At 41.0% G+C, this 18,822-nt stretch overlaps 1 protein-coding gene across 1 annotated transcript in view; it reads right to left on the reverse strand.

The window, feature by feature from the left end:
- Window positions 1-7,906: 7,906 nt before the first annotated feature.
- The window catches only part of cdh13 (cadherin 13, H-cadherin (heart)), a 511,818-nt gene continuing 500,902 nt past the window's right edge, over window positions 7,907-18,822 (reverse strand). Inside the window, exon 15 of the mRNA XM_077515574.1 lies at window positions 7,907-9,886. Coding sequence (XP_077371700.1) covers window positions 9,879-9,886 — 8 coding nt within the window. The 3' untranslated portion in view covers window positions 7,907-9,878. The remainder of the gene's footprint in view (window positions 9,887-18,822) is intronic.

Consider the following 18,822-nt stretch of genomic DNA (forward strand, 5'->3'; position numbering starts at 1 on the left):
CTGGTTCAACCGTTACAGTGAGGTTTATCACATTGGAAGGGGGTGAATAGGTATGAAATGGAAAAAAATAATACAATCAATTGTTATTGCAGGAAGTCTGCAAAAAAGTAGGTTTGGGTTATCGGGCGGAGAGCACACTGAGGGACCAAGGAGATGCACAAGCAGGTTAAATGTGTTTATTTTGGGCACCAGGTGGAGCCAACAGCAACAAGGAGGATAAAAATAAATAAATAAATAAATAAATATCTAAATAAATAAATAAATAAAAAGGAAACAAATGTTTGTTACAAAAAATAAAAATAAACTAAAAATGAGCATTTAAAAGAGAAATAAAAACCAAAATAAAACAGTTTAAACGCCTCAAAAAGAGGGAGTGGGAACCTTCAGGGCCTAACAGAGGCAACTGACAAGCATAGCAGGCAGTACAAAGTAGTGGTGGCAAAATCGAAACTCTGTTTTGGTACGGACCGGAAGCCTGGCTGAACTTGTGATTCGAGCCGCGTTCCTAAATCTGTCTCAGAATCAGGATGACGTGACATTTACCGTTCGCGTTCCTACCGCACAATGGTAATGCACTCGACTGCAGGTAGCCCATAATGCAGGCCACCCCGTCAGAGCAGTATGTTTCTGCAGGTCATTCGTTTTGCTCAACGCTTTCTGTCAAAACTTAATTAAGATGGCCTATCATACAAAAAAAAACAAAAAAAACTTTAAAATATAGCTACATGTTTTTGATTAAATGTGATAGTACTGTGGGTCTCATCTATTTCAGTAGGCAAAATTAAAAACAAACCAAGAATCAGCAACACTAAGCTCATTTGTATTTCTATACTTATTTTGATGGGGTGAGGTTGGGTTGTATGTTGGTAATTCAGTTTTTGTTTCCCATATTTCTTTCTCTCTTATGGTGTCCATTACAATTTTGTTTTGTTTTTTTAATAGTTGAGGTATTCTGTTTTTCATTCAACAGAAAGTTTTTTTTTTTTTTTTTTAACTTTATTGCAATTTACATAACATGACAACAAAGTTTTTCTTTGCATCAATCAAAAGACTCAAAACATCATAAATAGATTGCCAGAAGGAACATCGTGCATGGATCCATCACTATAAATATGATTTAACATCACACAAGTGAAAGGATGTGTCCATTCCAATTACAGTATATGCCGACTGCCAGTTGTACAAATTAGGTGATGACAGACAGCCAATAGTTAATGTTCTTACTGGGGAGCTGTCAACACTGCTCTACTGTTTGATTGTAATATTTTATAATTGACCACCAGATGTCGCTGTGTTCCAAAAGATCGATTCTTTTTGTGAACCAATTGTACCAAATGATTTAATCGTTTCAATGTTTCATTACTGCCAGTACAAGGGCAAAGAATCCGTGTACAGTTGCTGTGGTACTCGCCAGGCCACCATGTCTCATCTTCTGAAATATACTCACAGCCGAGGCAGGGCTCCTGCTCCTGTCACGGTTCTCCTGTCTCTCCGTCCGTCTTTCGTCCTTAGTGAGGTCAGGGGCATGCAGAGGGTGGGGCTAGCGGGTCGTTTTCTGGGAATACATCTGGAAGACATCCACAGCTACCCCCTGCCCCCTTGTCAACAAAAAATATGTTGTCGATCAATAGTAGATGAATGTGCAAGTTGAAGGGGCATCCCGCTGGGATAGAGGTGGCATGACTTTTCAGGAAGGTCCTGTTGCCAAATGTTTCTGGATCATAGAAGCATCTAGTGTGCTTTGTATTGAGGGGTGCGTAGTGATTGAACATTATTACATTATAGTGCAGTGGTGCCCAAACTACGGCCCGGGGGCCATTTACGGCCTGCCATCCATTTTTCAGTGGCCCGCGGCATATGCTAAAAATGGCATTTGACTCAGTTAAAAAAAAACAATAATAAATAAACAAAACAAAAATGTTTGGAGATGGTCAAAGTAAGAAGGGAGGGTATCGAAAAACAGGTGCCATTAAAGGTTATTTTAGTCAACTAAAACTAATGAAAAAACTAAAATTCAAAAAAACAATATTGTTACCGAAATAAAATAAAAACGAAAAAGAAAAGAAAACTAACTGAAACTACATTTAATGTTTACAAAACTAACTAAAACTAACTATAATTATAGCAAAAATGTCCTTCGTTTCGTTTTTGGTAATTAATCATTTACTCCCAATAACGTGTAAATACGTTTATTTTTTAATGCTCTAAGTGTCCCAATGATGTATTTAGAATTTTTTTCATTTTTTTTTTTTTATGCTAGAGCATACAGAAGGCTTTGATGCAGCCTCTCAACTGCAAAGAACGGTTGCAGAAATGGTAGTTATTACACAAACGGCCAGCAGGTGGCAGCAGAGCAAAGGAGATCAACCAGGGCCATGTAGAAAAAAACTCAATTACTTACAATTTTGAATAGATTTGTGAAAACTGATGAAACTTAGCTCTCTTCTAATGCTAATTTCTGCAAAACGGAAACAGATAGAAACATACTTTTTTTTTTTTTCCTGATGAAAGAAGAGACTTTAATCTTTCTTTTGGCAGGTTACATGCTTTTATAGCAATAGAACACAATATTCTGTGGGCCATGCAAAATCAGTCAAAATCCAGTAAAACAGCCGGGAGCGAAGGAGATTGCTTCTGTGAAAATGGCTTGGAGTGAATGAGTTAATTTAATGCATGAGCCTTTGGGGATGATTTTAAATGTGATTTTTAGCAGATTTATTTTGATATAAACCAGAATAATGATGTTTGAAACTGAAAGTATGTTACACAGAAGTGACGTCATCTAGCAGCAACCAATAGAAAAGCACCAAAATGTGACAAGGTGATTGATTTCACCTGCACTGACTTAACATGATCTTCTATTGGTTAGTCCAGTTCAACGTTGACTATAAAAACTGGCAGATTACTATCTTGCGGACTGACTCTTTGGCGTGGAGGCCCACCCACTTTTGGGTCTTGCCATCCTCAGCGTTTGTCAGCATGTGTGCCTCCGGTAGGTTAGCGAGCGTCTTATTGATCGCTTTATTGGTGCGATACATTTTTGTTCTTTTTGGTAGATTATGCATGCCTGGTTTACCAGAATTCTCCTCCCGGCCCTGCCTTGCGGTCTTCATTGGGACTGTCTGCGTGAAATGTTGCCTTCTCCTGCGGGTGCTGCTGATAGGTGGATTTTATTGTATTTGTAGAATTTGATATTAATCGCTAACCTTGTGACAGGGACGGGCGTGTTTTGGGGAGCAGACGGACATCGCCGTTAGACCGCGGCTGCTTTGCTTTGCTTGATTGTTGCTGTGCTGTGTAAAACCTCGCCGTCTGGAGCGCGGCTGATCCCCGTGGTGCCGCACCGCCTTCCCTTCCTCCTGGGCAAGCCTGTTTGGCCTCTCGTCGGTGCCAGCCAGCGAACTACACGGTGGTGTCGCTAAAACGTTCCAGTTCGGCTGACTTGGCCAGCGACCTGTCTGCGTGGACTGTATTTTAAGAGAATTAGATTTCTTGAAAATATATATTTTAATATTCCCTATTGTTTGATTGGGGTGAATTTGGGTGGGTTTGTTGATTTAAGTTTTCGTTGGATTGATTTACTTTTTTCCTTTTTTTTTTTTTTTTTTCTTCCCCCCCCCCCCCCTTTTTATCCAGGCTCAAAGGTGGTGGTCCAAGTGCCCGGGTGGTGGCGACCGCTTTTTGTGTGCTGTGAAATAAATTTTCATTTGTATTCTTTTTGTATCAACACCGTCTCATGCTCAGTGAGTATCGAACCTGTGTGCCTTGTTTAAAATCAATTCCTTGAGTGTCTAACCCCGGGTTTTCACCGGATGCGGTTGCGGTGCGGTTGCGGTGCGGTGCGTCTTGACTGCGTGCTCCGGACGGGTCAATTTTTTTGTCAATCCACACCGGCTCCGCACAGCTGCGGTCCGGCAGCTCCGTCGCCGCCCACTTCCCAACGTGTCTTGCGGGACCGCGCGCGATCATGTGGCATTTCACAACGAGAGGTGGACTTCTTTTGATTTAACCTTTTCTTCTTCTTCTGCTATGAGATTCCATGCAGCATCCTTTTTTTGGTTGTCCTTGTAAAGTATATTAATAACGAGAGTCGGGTCAGTGCGGGTCCACTCTTTATTTCTGTCCTCCGCGTCCGGCTGCCGCTCAGTACGGCAAGCGAGACGGGCACAACAAGCAATCGCGAACATCAAACTCACAATACATTACAGTCCTTATAAAAAGGATGTGCCGTGTCATATATTATTTTGTGGTTTTCCACCTCGAATATAAACCTCTCCTCGTCCATGTTCGCTGGTGTCTAAACCGTGAATGAGCACATGGCCCGGCGACGCCCACGTCACGTTTTGCTGAAAAACTTGCGAAATAGGAGCTGGCGAGTGTTTTATTCTGAAAGGTAACCGGAAATTTATTTTGAAACTGCCTCGGTCTTCCTGTCCCGCTCGATGTGTTTTGTGCTAGCTTGCCATTTGCCGGAGGCCTACCGCTGCGGCGTCCGGCAAAAATAGAAAATAGGTCTATCCTTGCGGAAGGCTTGCGGCACGCCGCGGGCCTTCCGCAGTCGACACGCAACGCACCGGCAAGCGGTGTAAACTGCACCATTCGAATGAATGGAATCTAATTGCTTGCGTCGCCGGACCGCACCGCAACCGCACCGCAACCGCAACCGGTGAAAACCCGGGGTAAGGTGGCGTTGTCAGCCCATTCCATCGCATTATTGTGAAGTTGCCACAAAAAGATGACGTTGCTTCCATGGTGTTTTTTAAATATTGCGCACAAGTGATACACATAAAACAAAAAAACAAAAAACCTAATTATAATAAAAACTAACATTTCTTAAAACAAATTATAATAAAAACTAAAACTAACCTTTTTTTTTTTTTTTTAAAGAACTAAACTAATAAAAACAGAACCACCCTTAAAACTAAAAAGAAAAATTCCAAAACTATAACCCTACTCCCATATTGCAAATAAATTGGTTTATATACTGTAGCATTTTTATAAATATGCAAAAGCACATGTAAGGGAAATCGGTCCAATTAATTAAATCAATAATTGTTAATCAATTGGCTCATTAATTGAAGGAGACTCAAACTTAATGTTTAAATTAAGTTGAGCTTGCCTGCGGAGCACCACATCTCTTTAGGCAAGGTAAGGCAAGTTTATTTGTATAGCACATTTCATACACAAGGCAACTCAATGTGCTTTACACGAGGAAAGACAACACATAAGCATAAAAAAAACAATAGTTAACATTCAGAGGAAAAAAATAAATAAATAAAAATAGGTTACAAAATTTACTAAAAAAAAAAATAAATAAATAAAAAAAATAATTTTATCAGGATAACAGGTGAGAACCTCGTTGAATCAGTCATTAAAATGAAGGTTGTGCCCTTACAATTTTGTGAGTTCTTTGTTCAGCTTAGAGGTCACTAAATTGATGAAACACACACACGGTAAAAACAGGTTTTGAGTTTTGTGCACGTTTATTCTCTAACCTAGGTGGGAGAATCTACTTAGAACTTAAAGAAGCTAAATGTCAGGTTTAAACACCATCTATGACATTTTTAAACTGCACAAATGAGGAGACAGACATTAAAATGAGAAAAAACAAGGCCTTTACTTGTACAAGGAGAGATGAGCAAGAGATGTGTGCTGGTCACAATCCTCTGGCCCACTCCGACACACATTCACATTTCTTGTCTTTTCATAGAGTTCGCTAACAAATGGTCACAAAAAGAGGCGGAGAAATAGCAGCGTTGTGGCATCACAAATACAATAGTCATTAACACAGAAGACATCCTTTGATCACTAATCCTTGAATGCTGTCTCCTGTCCTGGTGTGAAGTTCTTCATTCCCGCATTCCAGACGTCCTTAGGTTGAATACACATACAGCAACCCAAACTGATAGTGAAGTACTGAGTATATGCTTTAAAATTAACTCTATGCAATAAAAGAGAAAATATGGAATAATATATACATAATAATCCTAACACAAAACTAACTACTATGATAGGAAATAAAACAAGAACTAAAGTAATGAAATCGTCAAAAGAAAAGAGAAACGGTCTTAGCCAAGGTGATGGATTTCTTAAATCAAACCAACATGGGACCCACAATCAACCTAGTTTGCACCAATTTGTACAATCTGGGTAATGCCTGCAAAGTTGCCCTTACAGATGGGGTTGGCCTGAGAAGCAGGACCCTGGATGGAGACTCGCCAAGCCCGTTTGAAGAAGGTTCAGTTCAGAAGAGGAGCAGAATTCGTCTGGCTGGCCAACTGAGCTTCACGGGGTCAACCTGCTGGCTGGGAAGAGGCCCTTTTTGGTTGAGGCCTCAGGGTGCCTGGAAAGGCAAAATCTGTTTGAGCCTGTGCAGGGACCAAAAGCAGCGTGTTTCGCCGCGCCTGTCGCAACACGCGATGGCTTCTGTGCGTTGCCGTGTGCTGGAGGTTAAGCTAGCTGGGCTAGCTCTTTGTCTGGCAGCAGGAACAGAAGGGCCAGGGGCCCAAGAGAGCAGCGGAAAGAGCGAGAGCCAAAAGGGGAGCCAAAGAGCGAGAGCAGCAAGCAGGGAGCGTGCTTTTAAATTGGGAGGGCGGCGGCCTCCACACCACAGGTCCGGTAAGACCAAAGTGGAAAGTTACCAGCTTGGAGAGGGTTTTGGTAGAGACTAATCAGATTGAATCTGGATCCCATGTTTGTTGAGATTCTAAGGTCAGAATTCAATCAATGCAACACGTACAATTGAATACCTCAAATGAAATGTTACCTAGCTTACCCTGTTAAAACGTGCATACACATGAAAGTTTAGTGGAGAATCTGCCACTGCAATGGAACATTTTCATGACATTTCATGGAGTCAACATTTCACAAATGGCAAACATAACATTTCATAATTCATTGTTCTGTTGCAAAATAAGGAAGTAAAGTTTCTAAGAAGGCTTTTACTGTTCTGACTTGTGTGTGTGTGTGTGTGTGTCAGTCAGAACATTTGTGGCTGTTTGTGGGGGATGTTCTTGTCCTCACCACCCCCCACGGTGGCATGTCCAGGACACAGGAGTGGCGTTCGTTTGGAACTGAGGTTGCAAAAAGTTACAACCGGCCGATAATCGTTACACACAAATAAATTACTTTCACAATTTTTAGGACTAACCACAATTTCTCCATAACATTATGTGGCCCTTTCGTCCTGATTTTCTGTATGTGGCCCTCAAATGAAAAAGTTTGTGCACCCCAGTTATAGTGTGACAGAAAATATATCTGTTGAGCCTGTCAACCTGGTTGAATCCCTTCCAATATCTGCCAATGGCCCATTCACTTTTTTTCAAATCAAATCAGTTTGAAGGTCTATCCTTGATAAGGTTGAGCTGAATGTTAGTGATGATGATAATTAGTGGTCATTTCAGAAGAGGATCCTCAGTTAATAGGCGCTAAATGATCATCTAGGAGGGAATTAACGAGTTTGAATGGCTCTGTGGGAGATGGTGGATGGAGAATATTAGTATCATTATTATTCAGCATTATGGTTGCTATTGACATTTCCAGAAATAACTAACAGGGGGGCTGTAAGAAAATCCTCAATGCTGGCAAGGTTGTCGATCATCCGGTTATAATTAGGATGTGAAATTAAAATGATAAATGTTTTTGAAGGTACAGTGAGTCAGATGAAATGTCAGCTTGCCTTCATGTTATTTACATTATATTCCACATCATAACCATATCCTTGTGGCTGGGACTCACCTTATGCTTGCTTGGAACACAAATGCATTTACTTTGAAATCTTACCATGTAATTGTGGGTGAGTTTAGTTAGCACGTCATGTAGTGTTGATGTTTCTTAATCAGACAAATAAATTGCACAGAAGCAGCATGTGACAATTTTCAGTAACGGGTTTATTAAATTAGTGCAAAAGACAGACATTACTCGTTCAAAATGTCTTCTTTTTCCTTTGAGGTTGCTTTCCAATCGAGCCCGCACTCCTTCCCCTCGTTTGATGAGTGCAGGCAGGAGAGAAAAGATAAACTACGCACCACAAACACATTCTTTGTTTTCTGCTTTTACATCTTTCTTAGGACTTTGAAAACAGATGAAGCGCAAACAGGGGAGCAAAATTTGAACATAATCACATGAGCACTGAAAACTCAAAGACCTCTCACTTTGCAATTAAACACAATAAAAAGTGAAAACACCAGCAAAGATGTTACCATGAAAAAGTCAACACTGATACCAATGCCATTAAAATGAGTGCTCAAGTTCACTGATGGAAAAAAAAGAAAAGAAAAGAAACATTTCTCCTTGAACATTTCTCTTTGTGGGGAACTCAATTAAAGGACATAAGTTAATCAATACTGTATATTCATATAATGGTAAAAAATAAAATATTTATATAATACTTTTTTTCCAAGGTTTACACCATTACTATAAAGATATACCGATTCCACTCCATGACAACTAATGCAATAAAAACAGTTAAATCGAAGAAACAACTCCAGAGTTTTTCCGACTTTAAAGGCTTATTGGCTACCACCTTGTCCTAAGAGAACACAACCACTGCAGACAAAGAAACAGGCAGCTTCTCTCCTCCGAAACAGGGAAACTAGATCAAGCACAGTCTGTTGAGAATAGAAAAGAACACATCAAAAAAGCCAACACTACGCCCACCGCGACCGTGTCTCAGCCTTCGCCGTCTTTGTTGGCATGGAGAAAGGGGAGGTGGCTTATAGAAGGATGGCAAAAACATTCAGGATGATCAGTGAATTCCAGTTTGAAAATGATTCTGGAGTGTTTGTCCATTCATCAATACATTTATTATAGCACTTATCCCGTTTCGTGTCACAATTTTGGATGAGAGGTGCTCGCTCAGGTGTTGCGTATCCCAATCACAAAGCTGACATGTCGGGGCAGACTAGCATTTACACTCACGTTCACGCCTACATACAATTGAGGCTTCTTTGAACCTAACAGAATTGTTTTTGGATGCTGGAATACGCAGAGAGAACCCACACAAGCACAGCGAGAACATGCAAACTGCTCACACAAACGCCGAACAACTGTGATGTCCTCCGGCACTTTTTGATGACGTTTATTGTGGTGGTAGAAGTGTATTCTTTTTTATTTTTACATTTACTTTTTCCTTGAGCTAAATAATGGAGATACCCTTCAGTATGATGTAGTGCAGTTCTACATGATTAAACACAACAGCTTTGAATATTGTTTTCTTTTTTTTATGATAGAATTAGTAATGCTTTCTTATATTGCTCCTCACCATAGATGGTTCAAGGGTATGTAAAGTAGAAAACAGATGGGTGTGCAAAAAGTGAACAATGAAAATGAATCGACTTAAAGCAACATGTGTTCAGTAGAATATTATTTGATGGGGTTTCATGTAAACGGCAATCAAATCAAATCAGGTCACTTGATGCTGGACACTTTGCATCCACGCAAAAAGATAGCATGGCGATAGATTTTACAGACTAACGCATTTGACGTTGCAAAAAGAAAGATAGCCGAAAATGTAAAAAATATGTATTAAATAATCACTGGTGTCCAGGGTAAGTGTGGACCGAGGACAAAATGTTAAAGGCAGTCAGACAAACTAAAGATGATGTGATATGACGTGGGAAGGAGCAGTGCACCAAGGAAAGGAGTGATGAAGAAAAGCAGACAAGTGTAGCGAGAAGATAAGTGATTTTTTTTTCTCTTTTTTCTTTTTTTTTTACACAGCAGTTGAGCTTGTGTGGATTGTGTCTATTGTCATGTATAATTTTCCATGGTGTGAAGACTCCTTCTCCTTCTCTTTCGTCCTCTCTGCTAAGCCAGCGTTGTGTGCGGGAGATAAGTTGTTGCTTTCCGGTGTTGCAAACAGGCCCATTTTGCAGAAGCTACAGGCCTGGTGAGACAAGACATGAAGAAAAAAGGCTGAATGGCAAGAAAGTGAGGCATGAACAGGGTGCAAGAGGTAAACCAAGGTCAGCAGGGAATCGGTGTATTTTCATGAAATATTCAGTGAGGACAGTGTTAGAGAAATAGTTATTATAAAATGTACTGTATGCATTCTATTCTGTTGATTAAAACATCAACATAGATTCAGAGTTGATTTCAACACTTTTTCAGTTTATATAGCTTCACATTTTCCTGAGTCAAATCAACACTTGTAAAATAGTGAAAATATTTAACACTGGGATAGGCAAGTTGGCTGGGGTCACCGAAATAAAGCGTTTTTCTTCTGAAAACAATTTGTGTTCAAAAGAGTGATACATTTCCATTCAAAACTCCCTCCAGAAAAAAAGTCAGACTCCATTACCGCCGGGCACTATTTTTCTGTTCGTTCGTATCACTGCGCGTCACCCTGTAGACAGATGATCTACGCGCTGCAGACAGCTGATAGTCGCGCCTTCCGCCTTCGAAAAGACAAACAACTTGTAGATTAGTGCGCGTCTATCAGCTGCATACAGGGCGTCGCGCTACGGAGCCCCTAAGGTGACATGGTAGAAAAAAACAACAACTTTGCGTTCCCTCGCAAAAGATTGCGAGAGAACACAATCTTTGCGAGGGCACGCAAAGTTGTTTTGATTGCGTTCCCTTGCAAAACAACTTTGCGCTTTGCGAGAGAACGCAAAGTTGTTTTTAATCCCCTACCATGTCACCTTAGGTGCTCCGTAAACACTTCCGGCTCATCTTCCATGTGACCAAAAGCAACGAGGATGGAACGTGTAAACAAAGCAGTGGAAAAATACAAGCTCCATCCTAGTCGCTTTGGGAAAGCTTTCCCACTGCTTTGTTTCATGTTTACAAATGTTCCGTCCTCGTCGCTTTTGGTCACATAGAAGATGACCCGGAAGTGTTTCCGGAGCACCTAAGGTGACATGGTAGGCGATAAAAACAACTTTGCGTTCCCTCGCAAAACACTTTTGCGTTCTCTCGCAGGGAACGCAAAGTTGTTGTGTGAGGGAACACAAAGTTGTTTTCTTCCCCCTACCATGTCACCTTAGAGCAGGGGTCTCCAAGTTCGGTCCTCGAGGGCCCCATCCAGCCTGTTTTCCATGTTTCTCTCCACTAACCCACCTGATTCATAATGGGGATCGTTATCAGGCTTCTGCAAAGCTTGCTGATCATTAGATTCAGCTGTGCTGAAGGGCGGAGACATGGAAAACAGGCTCTTGAGAACCGAACTTGGAGACCCCTGCCTTAGGGGCTCCGTACCGCGTAGTGTTACGAACGAACAAAAAACTAGTGCCCGGCGGTAATGGAGTCTGACTTTTTTTCCGGAGGGAGTTTTGTATGGAAATGTATCACTCTTTTGAACACAAATTGTTTTTAGTAGAAAAACGCTTTATTTAGGTGACCCCGGCCAACTTGCCGGACTATTTTCCTCTCGACCAACACCGGACCAGAACACTGTCAGGGGTAAGTCAGTGATGATCACATGCTACTGGAGGTGATAATGAAATGGAGATTCATGTCAAAAAATCCAAACTATCCCTTTAACACTACAAGACTCCTCAGACACTTAGAAATGTTGACTCCTAAAATAACTACCACAATGGGGATGGAACTGGCGTACTGTCATACAACAGGTAGTGAGATCAACCTTCTCGGACAGTGGTGTCAAAACGCGGTCCTCGAGGACCTGTAGTCCAGCAGGTTTTGGATGTTTCTCTTCTCCAACAGCTGCAGCTTACCAGCAAGCTCTGCTTAAGTTTGACAATGATCTTGTTGATTGGATTAGGTGCGTTGGAGCAGGGAAACATCCAAAACCTGCACGACACCGGCCCTCCAGGACTAGCATATCCAGCCACATAGAGTTAAGGGCGTTATACATAAATCTAACCTGTAACTTCAGACTTATACGAGCTGTTATTTATGTATTTATTTATTTTTAATAGCGAACCCTCGAAAAAATACACTGACATATTTTTCGAGGCTTAATAAAGTACTCGCCGAAAATGGTTCTGTCAACATCAGCCCATCAAAAGTGAAAGCTTCTGTGTAGCGATTTTTATTTATTTATTTATTTTTTTAATTTAGCGAAGCCTCAGAAAAAGCACATGGACAGATTTTTTTCCTATTTTTTCCCACATACATTTACATTAGAAATGCCTGTGCACTGAAACACTGTAAATAAAATGACTTGTGGCATACTTGTGTGATTTTTATGCTTGAAGAAGTGGGCCTACATTCCCATTTTCCAGAAGGAAAAAATGGGTAATTGTCATGAGGCATTGCCCTTCACATTGTATGTTGCATTTCTATCATCGGGTTTTCAATTTTGCACTTCTGTGTGCTGTGAATGGTTCGTAGTGTTCAGCAAATGTTGATCTTTGTGTATTATTTGGCTGGTATTTGTATGTCATTCAAGAATGTGTCTGCGTGTACCAAATCATTGTGTGTTACAAACTGTAAATCATTGCATCATCAAAATTCAACAAATTGCAATAATAATCTGTGTGCGCGTGTGCGAGAGAGTGTTGTTCTGTGGCAATTTGTTACAGCAGATGGAATTACAGCAGATCAAGATATAATACGAGACGGTCATTGCTATAGACAGAGTGGACTGACACACACGCATACACGCGCGCCAAACTATGATTTGAAATATGAGGCTTTATCGATTGCTTCTCGTCTCCTGTGTGCGACACGCTGGAAGATGTCTGAGCTTGAATGAAGCATTTTGCTCACGCCCTTTTCGGCACTTGGGGCTTCCAAGTACATGAAACACATTAGATGTGGTACCAACGGTTTATAAATTTCAAAGAGTTTTGTAGAATATATTTTGCTCATTATTCTAACAACCTTTGGAAGCTATTAATTTGAAATGTATTCCACACTATTGTGAACCAAAACTATATTGTTTTGTAAAGAATATATAATCATAAAAAACAGTATTATGTAAACATGACACCATATTTGACTGTGTTGCAAAACCACACTCCTGCTTCTGTATGGGTGTCCACTACACCACTATATACACAATTTATTGAACTGACGCAGTAATACTTGTCAAGAGCAGAACAGGTTTTATGTTCTGTTATTTTACAGGCTTACTGCTAAGCCGTGGTGCAACTGCTTATTAAGCAAAATGCATGTAGCACAATAAGGTGTAAAACAGGCTGTGGAAGGGGAAGGCACTCGGACATAGTTACCTTCATGGTTTACTGTTGAATTATGTGTTCTGTGATTATTTTCAGAGACTGTACTGTACTTTCTCTCAATATATTTAGGTTCAGCCTTGCTGTGCTTTGTTTCATATAGGTTGCCACTTGGCAGTCACTATCACTTAGTTCAACTCTCATTTGTCTTGTTGCCCTCAATGCAGTGCCGGTTCTAGACCATTTTTACTGAGGGAGTCTGGGTTTTGTCAAAGGGACACATTCAACCTACTAAAATGAGTTAACCTTACCACAACTCAAAATAAACCAACCTGCAACAGTAGCCTGTTAAACATTTATGTAGGGATGTTCGATACAACTTTTTTTCAGACCGATACCGATACTCAGACCCTCAGCACTCACCAATACCGATACCAACTGCTGATACCAGTACAGTGGTACCTCTACTTACGAAATTAATTGGTTCTGGAAGAAAGTTCTTAAGTAGAAAATTTTGTAAGTAGAGACGCATTTTCCATGTAAATGCCCTAATCCGTTCCAAGCCTCCCAAAATTCAGACACAAATGTTTTATAAAGCATAAGAATGCATCAAAACATGTAACAAATACATGTTACAATTAGATTATAGCAACAATAAATGAGAGTTGTGCATAATGCAAAAAACAAAGAATAAAGTAAAGAATAAAAATGATGGTCATTTACCTTTTTAACTGCTGTCCTCATCGTTTTTTGCCCTCTTTGGTTCATGTTGCTCTCTCTCAGAAGTGTTTTTTTTTTTTTTTTTTTTTTTTGCCTGGTGTTTTGTAAAGAACTGATCCATGGATGTTTATTTTATTTTATTTTATTTTTATTTTTTTTGTATTTTTTTTTTTTAAAACAATCCTTCGGAAATGTCCAAGGCAAACATCATCTTAGTGAGCAAACGCCCGACTGGTGAACACTTTTTCTGGGCGATTCTTTTAAACAAATTCTGAAACTTCATGGAAACTTCCGGTATGGCGAGGCATCTTTTTCAAAAAAAAAAAAAAAAAAAAAAAAAGATTAAAAAAACAAAACAAAACAAAAAAAGGCCCGTCTCGTCGCAATTAAAAACTTACTGTGCCTTCATCAATCACCAATTGTTTGAATTTTTGCACAAATTCGTTGGCCGTTAGTTCATACATTTACGAAAAAGTCGGAACACCTCATGGGCCGCGGGATGAATGATGAGGACGCTGTATAGACACCGATCTCGTATACGCTCATAGATACCTATGGTAGAGGTTCCTCTAAGCCAATGGGATGCCAGAAAAATGCACAAACACCGATCTAGTATTTACGCTCGTAGGTACCTATGGTAGGAAATAGCCATAGCCGAAAGTATGTTGCGTTCGGTAATGCATTTTTACCTTTCGTATCTAGAAATTTCTTTCGTAACAAGAGGCAATATTTTCCCGTTGGGGCGTTTCGTAACTCGAAAATTTCGTATGAAGAGACGTTCGTAAGTAGAGGTTCCACTGTAGTAGATTTTGATAAATAAAAAAAATCACTAAAAGATATTTTCAAACAAATATATTTACTTTAATTTTGACAAAAAAACAGCACAGTCACTCTTCAATAGTGTTAACACTCAAAATAAAATGCAAAAATGCTCTTTTAGTTTAGGATTCACAATTTTGAAGTATTTTCAAACCGGTGAAGTTTTGGTGATAAACGCAGAATGCTTGTGGGTTCATTGTTGTCAAAACAGGAAGTGGTCCTCATTATTTGCCATGGTGTTAAACTGCTGCTGGCTAAGCGCCAGCTACAGGCAAGGAGGACTCAATAAATGTCACCCCCCCCCCCCCGGCACCGGTCACTTGTACTCGTCGGCGTCACGAGAACTTGAAAAAAAGGCTGGTATCGGCCCGATACGATACCTGGTATCGGTAGTTGCCCATCCCTACATTTATGTATAGACTGGGTTGCAGAAATGTTGTTGACACTGCGTACTATTTTTGCGCCATAAAGACAAATAAAAATGAAGCAAATACTGCTCCAGATGACGGTGTTGAGAGATAGAAAGCAACATGAGAGTGCCACAGAGGGAGAGCCAGAGGGCTTGAGAGATGATTTCAGAGAGAAGATAAGGAGCAGGAAAGAGAAACAGATGAAGATCCTGAGAGTGAGAAGGGAGTGAGATAATATGCAGGTGCTGCATGTGAATCCACAAGCACTGGACCAACACGTTTGTGAAGATGAAGAAAAAAAAAAAATCAAAAACATTTACCTGCTCAGTGTGTGCATGCGTGTGCTTTCGGGTCCTATTTTCGTGCACAGTGAAAGTCTAGCGCAAAGTGCAGTCGAACTGTGCACATGGATGAACTTTTCTTCATTTTCATATTTTCAGAGACAGACATTACAAATGGGCATTTTGAACCATTGTGGGAGTGAACACAGCCAACTTGGTTACCAGCCAATCACAGCGGCTCTGCTCATCCATCCATCCATTTTCTTGACCACTTATTCCTCACAAGGATGGTGAGGGGTGCTGGAGACTATCTCAGCTGGCTTTGAGCGGTAGTGGGGACAGCCTGACTGATTGCCAGCCAATCGCAGGGTACACAACCATCCACACTCGCAAGCACACCTAGGGACAATTCGGAGCGCCCAATTAACCTGCCATGCATGTCTTTGGAATGTGGGTTTGTTTGCTTTTAAAAATACAGTATATTAAAGACAACAATAAAAACCATTATAAGAATTGTGCATTCAATGCATTTATTTCTACAATGATTGAGAGGGTTCGATGCACACTGATGTCATAATTCTGAATGAAATACGATGACATCCACCACACAACGTAGACCTGTTTTCCATCCATCCATCCATCCATCCATCCATCCATCCATCCATCCATCCATCCATCCATCCATCCATCCATCCATCCATTAGTAAGTAATAAGTAATCAATAATTAAGTAACTAATTAATTGATGATCAAATGATTGAGTTTAAAATCAATTAATTGATTGAGTTAAAATCAAGTAATTGATTGATCAGTTAATTGCTTCAATTAATCAATTAATTAATCTATTAATGAATCAACAAATTGTTAATTGATCGATTACTTTATTGATAAATTAATTAATTGCTTAATTGTCCAGGGTGGGGTCATGGCAGCAGCAACTTTAGCAGGGAAGTCTGGCTTCCCTCTCCCCAGCCACCCAATAGTCAATTTTCCAACAAATCAGATGAGTGAAGTTCTGGGAAAGTGGGAAAATGCCCTTTATCAATTGGTGTGATAGACTGTACTGATGCACAATCAGGAGTTAGAAGCCAGATCTCCAACTACTAAAGTCACATGCGCATCCTACGACATCCGCAAGGGGAGATCTTGCACCTTACTTGTATAAACCCACTTAGTACACACCGATCTCATGCACAGACCCCAGCAAGTCAGTTTCTGCTTCCGCCATGTCAAGCACTATGTCCGCCTCATTTAACCTGATTTCAAAGAAAATGAGGGGAGCTGCTTCATTTGGCTGTGAGTCGGCTGTGTTCCATTCCAACAAAGGCAACGGCCATTTCTGTCTATGCTAGTCTATCAAAATCCCGAAGGAAAGAAAACTCTACTCTTGCACTCAGTTGCGCTGCGCTTTGCGCTAGACTTGTGCTGGAATGAAAATAGGGCCCTTAGTATTCGGTAAGGTTGGACTCAATTTGAACCATTATAGTGTTATGACAGGTCCTGCTGATGAGACATGATTGAACGATTCCAACTGCCTAACCAAGAACCCACTGGTCCCAATTAAATGATCTCTGAGGAACCGCTGAGCAGTGGCAGCAGCCACTCATCAGTCAAGCTTTCACGAGGAAGAAACGAGATGAGTGAAAGTGTCACAGACTGCAAGCCTTATTGCACGGAACATTGTGTGGCAACAATTAAAAGTCATTGTTCACAGATGCTTTCCTTTAAAATGGATGGAACGAAAGAAGTCACCACAAAGGCTTGGAAAAAATAACGAGCTGCAATTTTATTAAGCGAGCCAAACTTGCAGGGAATGAATGGCCTGATAAACCTCACAGCTGGCACTGGTACCAAAGGGCTATTTGGCTATTTGACAAGGACTGAATAAAGTTTGGCAACCCGGTGATTTCGCTTTATGATTTTGCCATTGTTCTTTATAACAAGTTAGCTAGCATTTAAACACATTTACATTTAAGCCCAATGTGAATATTATGAAGACTAAAAATTAGATCTAGGAAAAAGCTATTGAAAGTATGGTAGTTACATCTGGGACAAAAAAAAAAAAAAAGGCAATAAAAGAAACTGCATAGTTCCCCGCAGAAACAAATGCACTGTAACTGTAACTCGTAAAAATAGTTTGTGCCATTTTCCCAAGTTTAGTTCATAATTCAAAAGCAGGTATAGGTCTCAGCAGGGCTTTAATGCATCTGCTCACCACTTGTTTAGAAGAGGAGGTAGGGAACCAGGTTTTTTTTTTTTTTTTAATATCTGGAACAATTAGCATCATTGGCTTTTCAAGTTAGATTTCAGTTATTTTCTTAATGAAATATGGACAATCCATTACATCTGGCATTACAGCTCTATGATGTACCAGCATTTGAGTTTGTAACGAGTCCATGAAATGACATTTTACACAAAGCTATCAATTTTACAATGAGTTAGTAAAATTTAATGACTAAAATATTGCCAGCCCAAATTTCACATGAATGCATCAATTTGACACGACGCGAGGAGGTAGGACTCAGACGCAGAGTGACAGTTGGCCAACAAGGCTGCAGTTTTAATTGCTCGAAACTCAAAACACCTCTCAAAGAGGGAAAAAAGGCTGAACAAAAAGAGCTCCAAACTGGAGATACAAAAAGGGCACTCAAAAACAGGGACAACTAAAGGCGCTCCACAAGGGAGGAAAACAAGGGGCAAACAAAGGGCGCAAGACAAGGCAAGGCAGGACATCAAACAAGGACTGTGGATCAAGGACTGTGAGGACGCTTCCATGCACTGAGATGTGACACTTCGGCACTGAGAGGAGAATTCAGGTGGCTTGAAATGCCTGACAATGTCCTTGGTCTCCCGAGTATCGCTCCGGGGGAGCCAATCTCAAACCAGCCCCGGACACGACTGGAGTTGGGATCGGTAGTTCAGCGGTCTCTGGTTTCGTGACGGTCGGCGAGGAGTGTTGCAGGTGGCTCACCAGCTCCTGCACCTGTCCAGCGAGCTCTCCCATCCGGGTGACCATAGCCTGCTGGACCTCCTCCGTGTGCGACAGGCGGGCGGCCTGTCGCCGAAGTGCAGCCTCCAACTTCTCCGCTGGGTCCATGCTGGCCGAAGTGTACTGACACGACGCGAGGAGGTAGGACTCAGACGCAGAGTGACAGTTGGCCAACAAGGCTGCAGTTTTAATTGATCGAAACTCAAAACACCTCTCAAAGAGGGAAAAAAGGCTGAGCAAAAAGAGCTCCAAACTGGAGATACAAAAAGGGCACTCAAAAACAGGGAGGAAAACAAGGGGCAAACAAAGGGCGCAAAACAAGGCAAGGCAGGACATCAAACAAGGACTGTGGATCAAGGACTGTGAGGACGCTTCCATGCACTGAGATGTGACACTTCGGCACTGAGAGGAGAATTCAGGTGGCTTTTATGTCCGGGTTGATTGGGAACAGGTGGTAGTGATCATGGGCGTGGACCGGTAATCAGTGAGGCTGCAGGAAGGGCAAGTGACCTGGGGTGA

Source organism: Festucalex cinctus, chromosome 3 (genome assembly GCF_051991245.1).
Source record: "Festucalex cinctus isolate MCC-2025b chromosome 3, RoL_Fcin_1.0, whole genome shotgun sequence".
Classification (NCBI taxonomy): domain Eukaryota; kingdom Metazoa; phylum Chordata; class Actinopteri; order Syngnathiformes; family Syngnathidae; genus Festucalex; species Festucalex cinctus.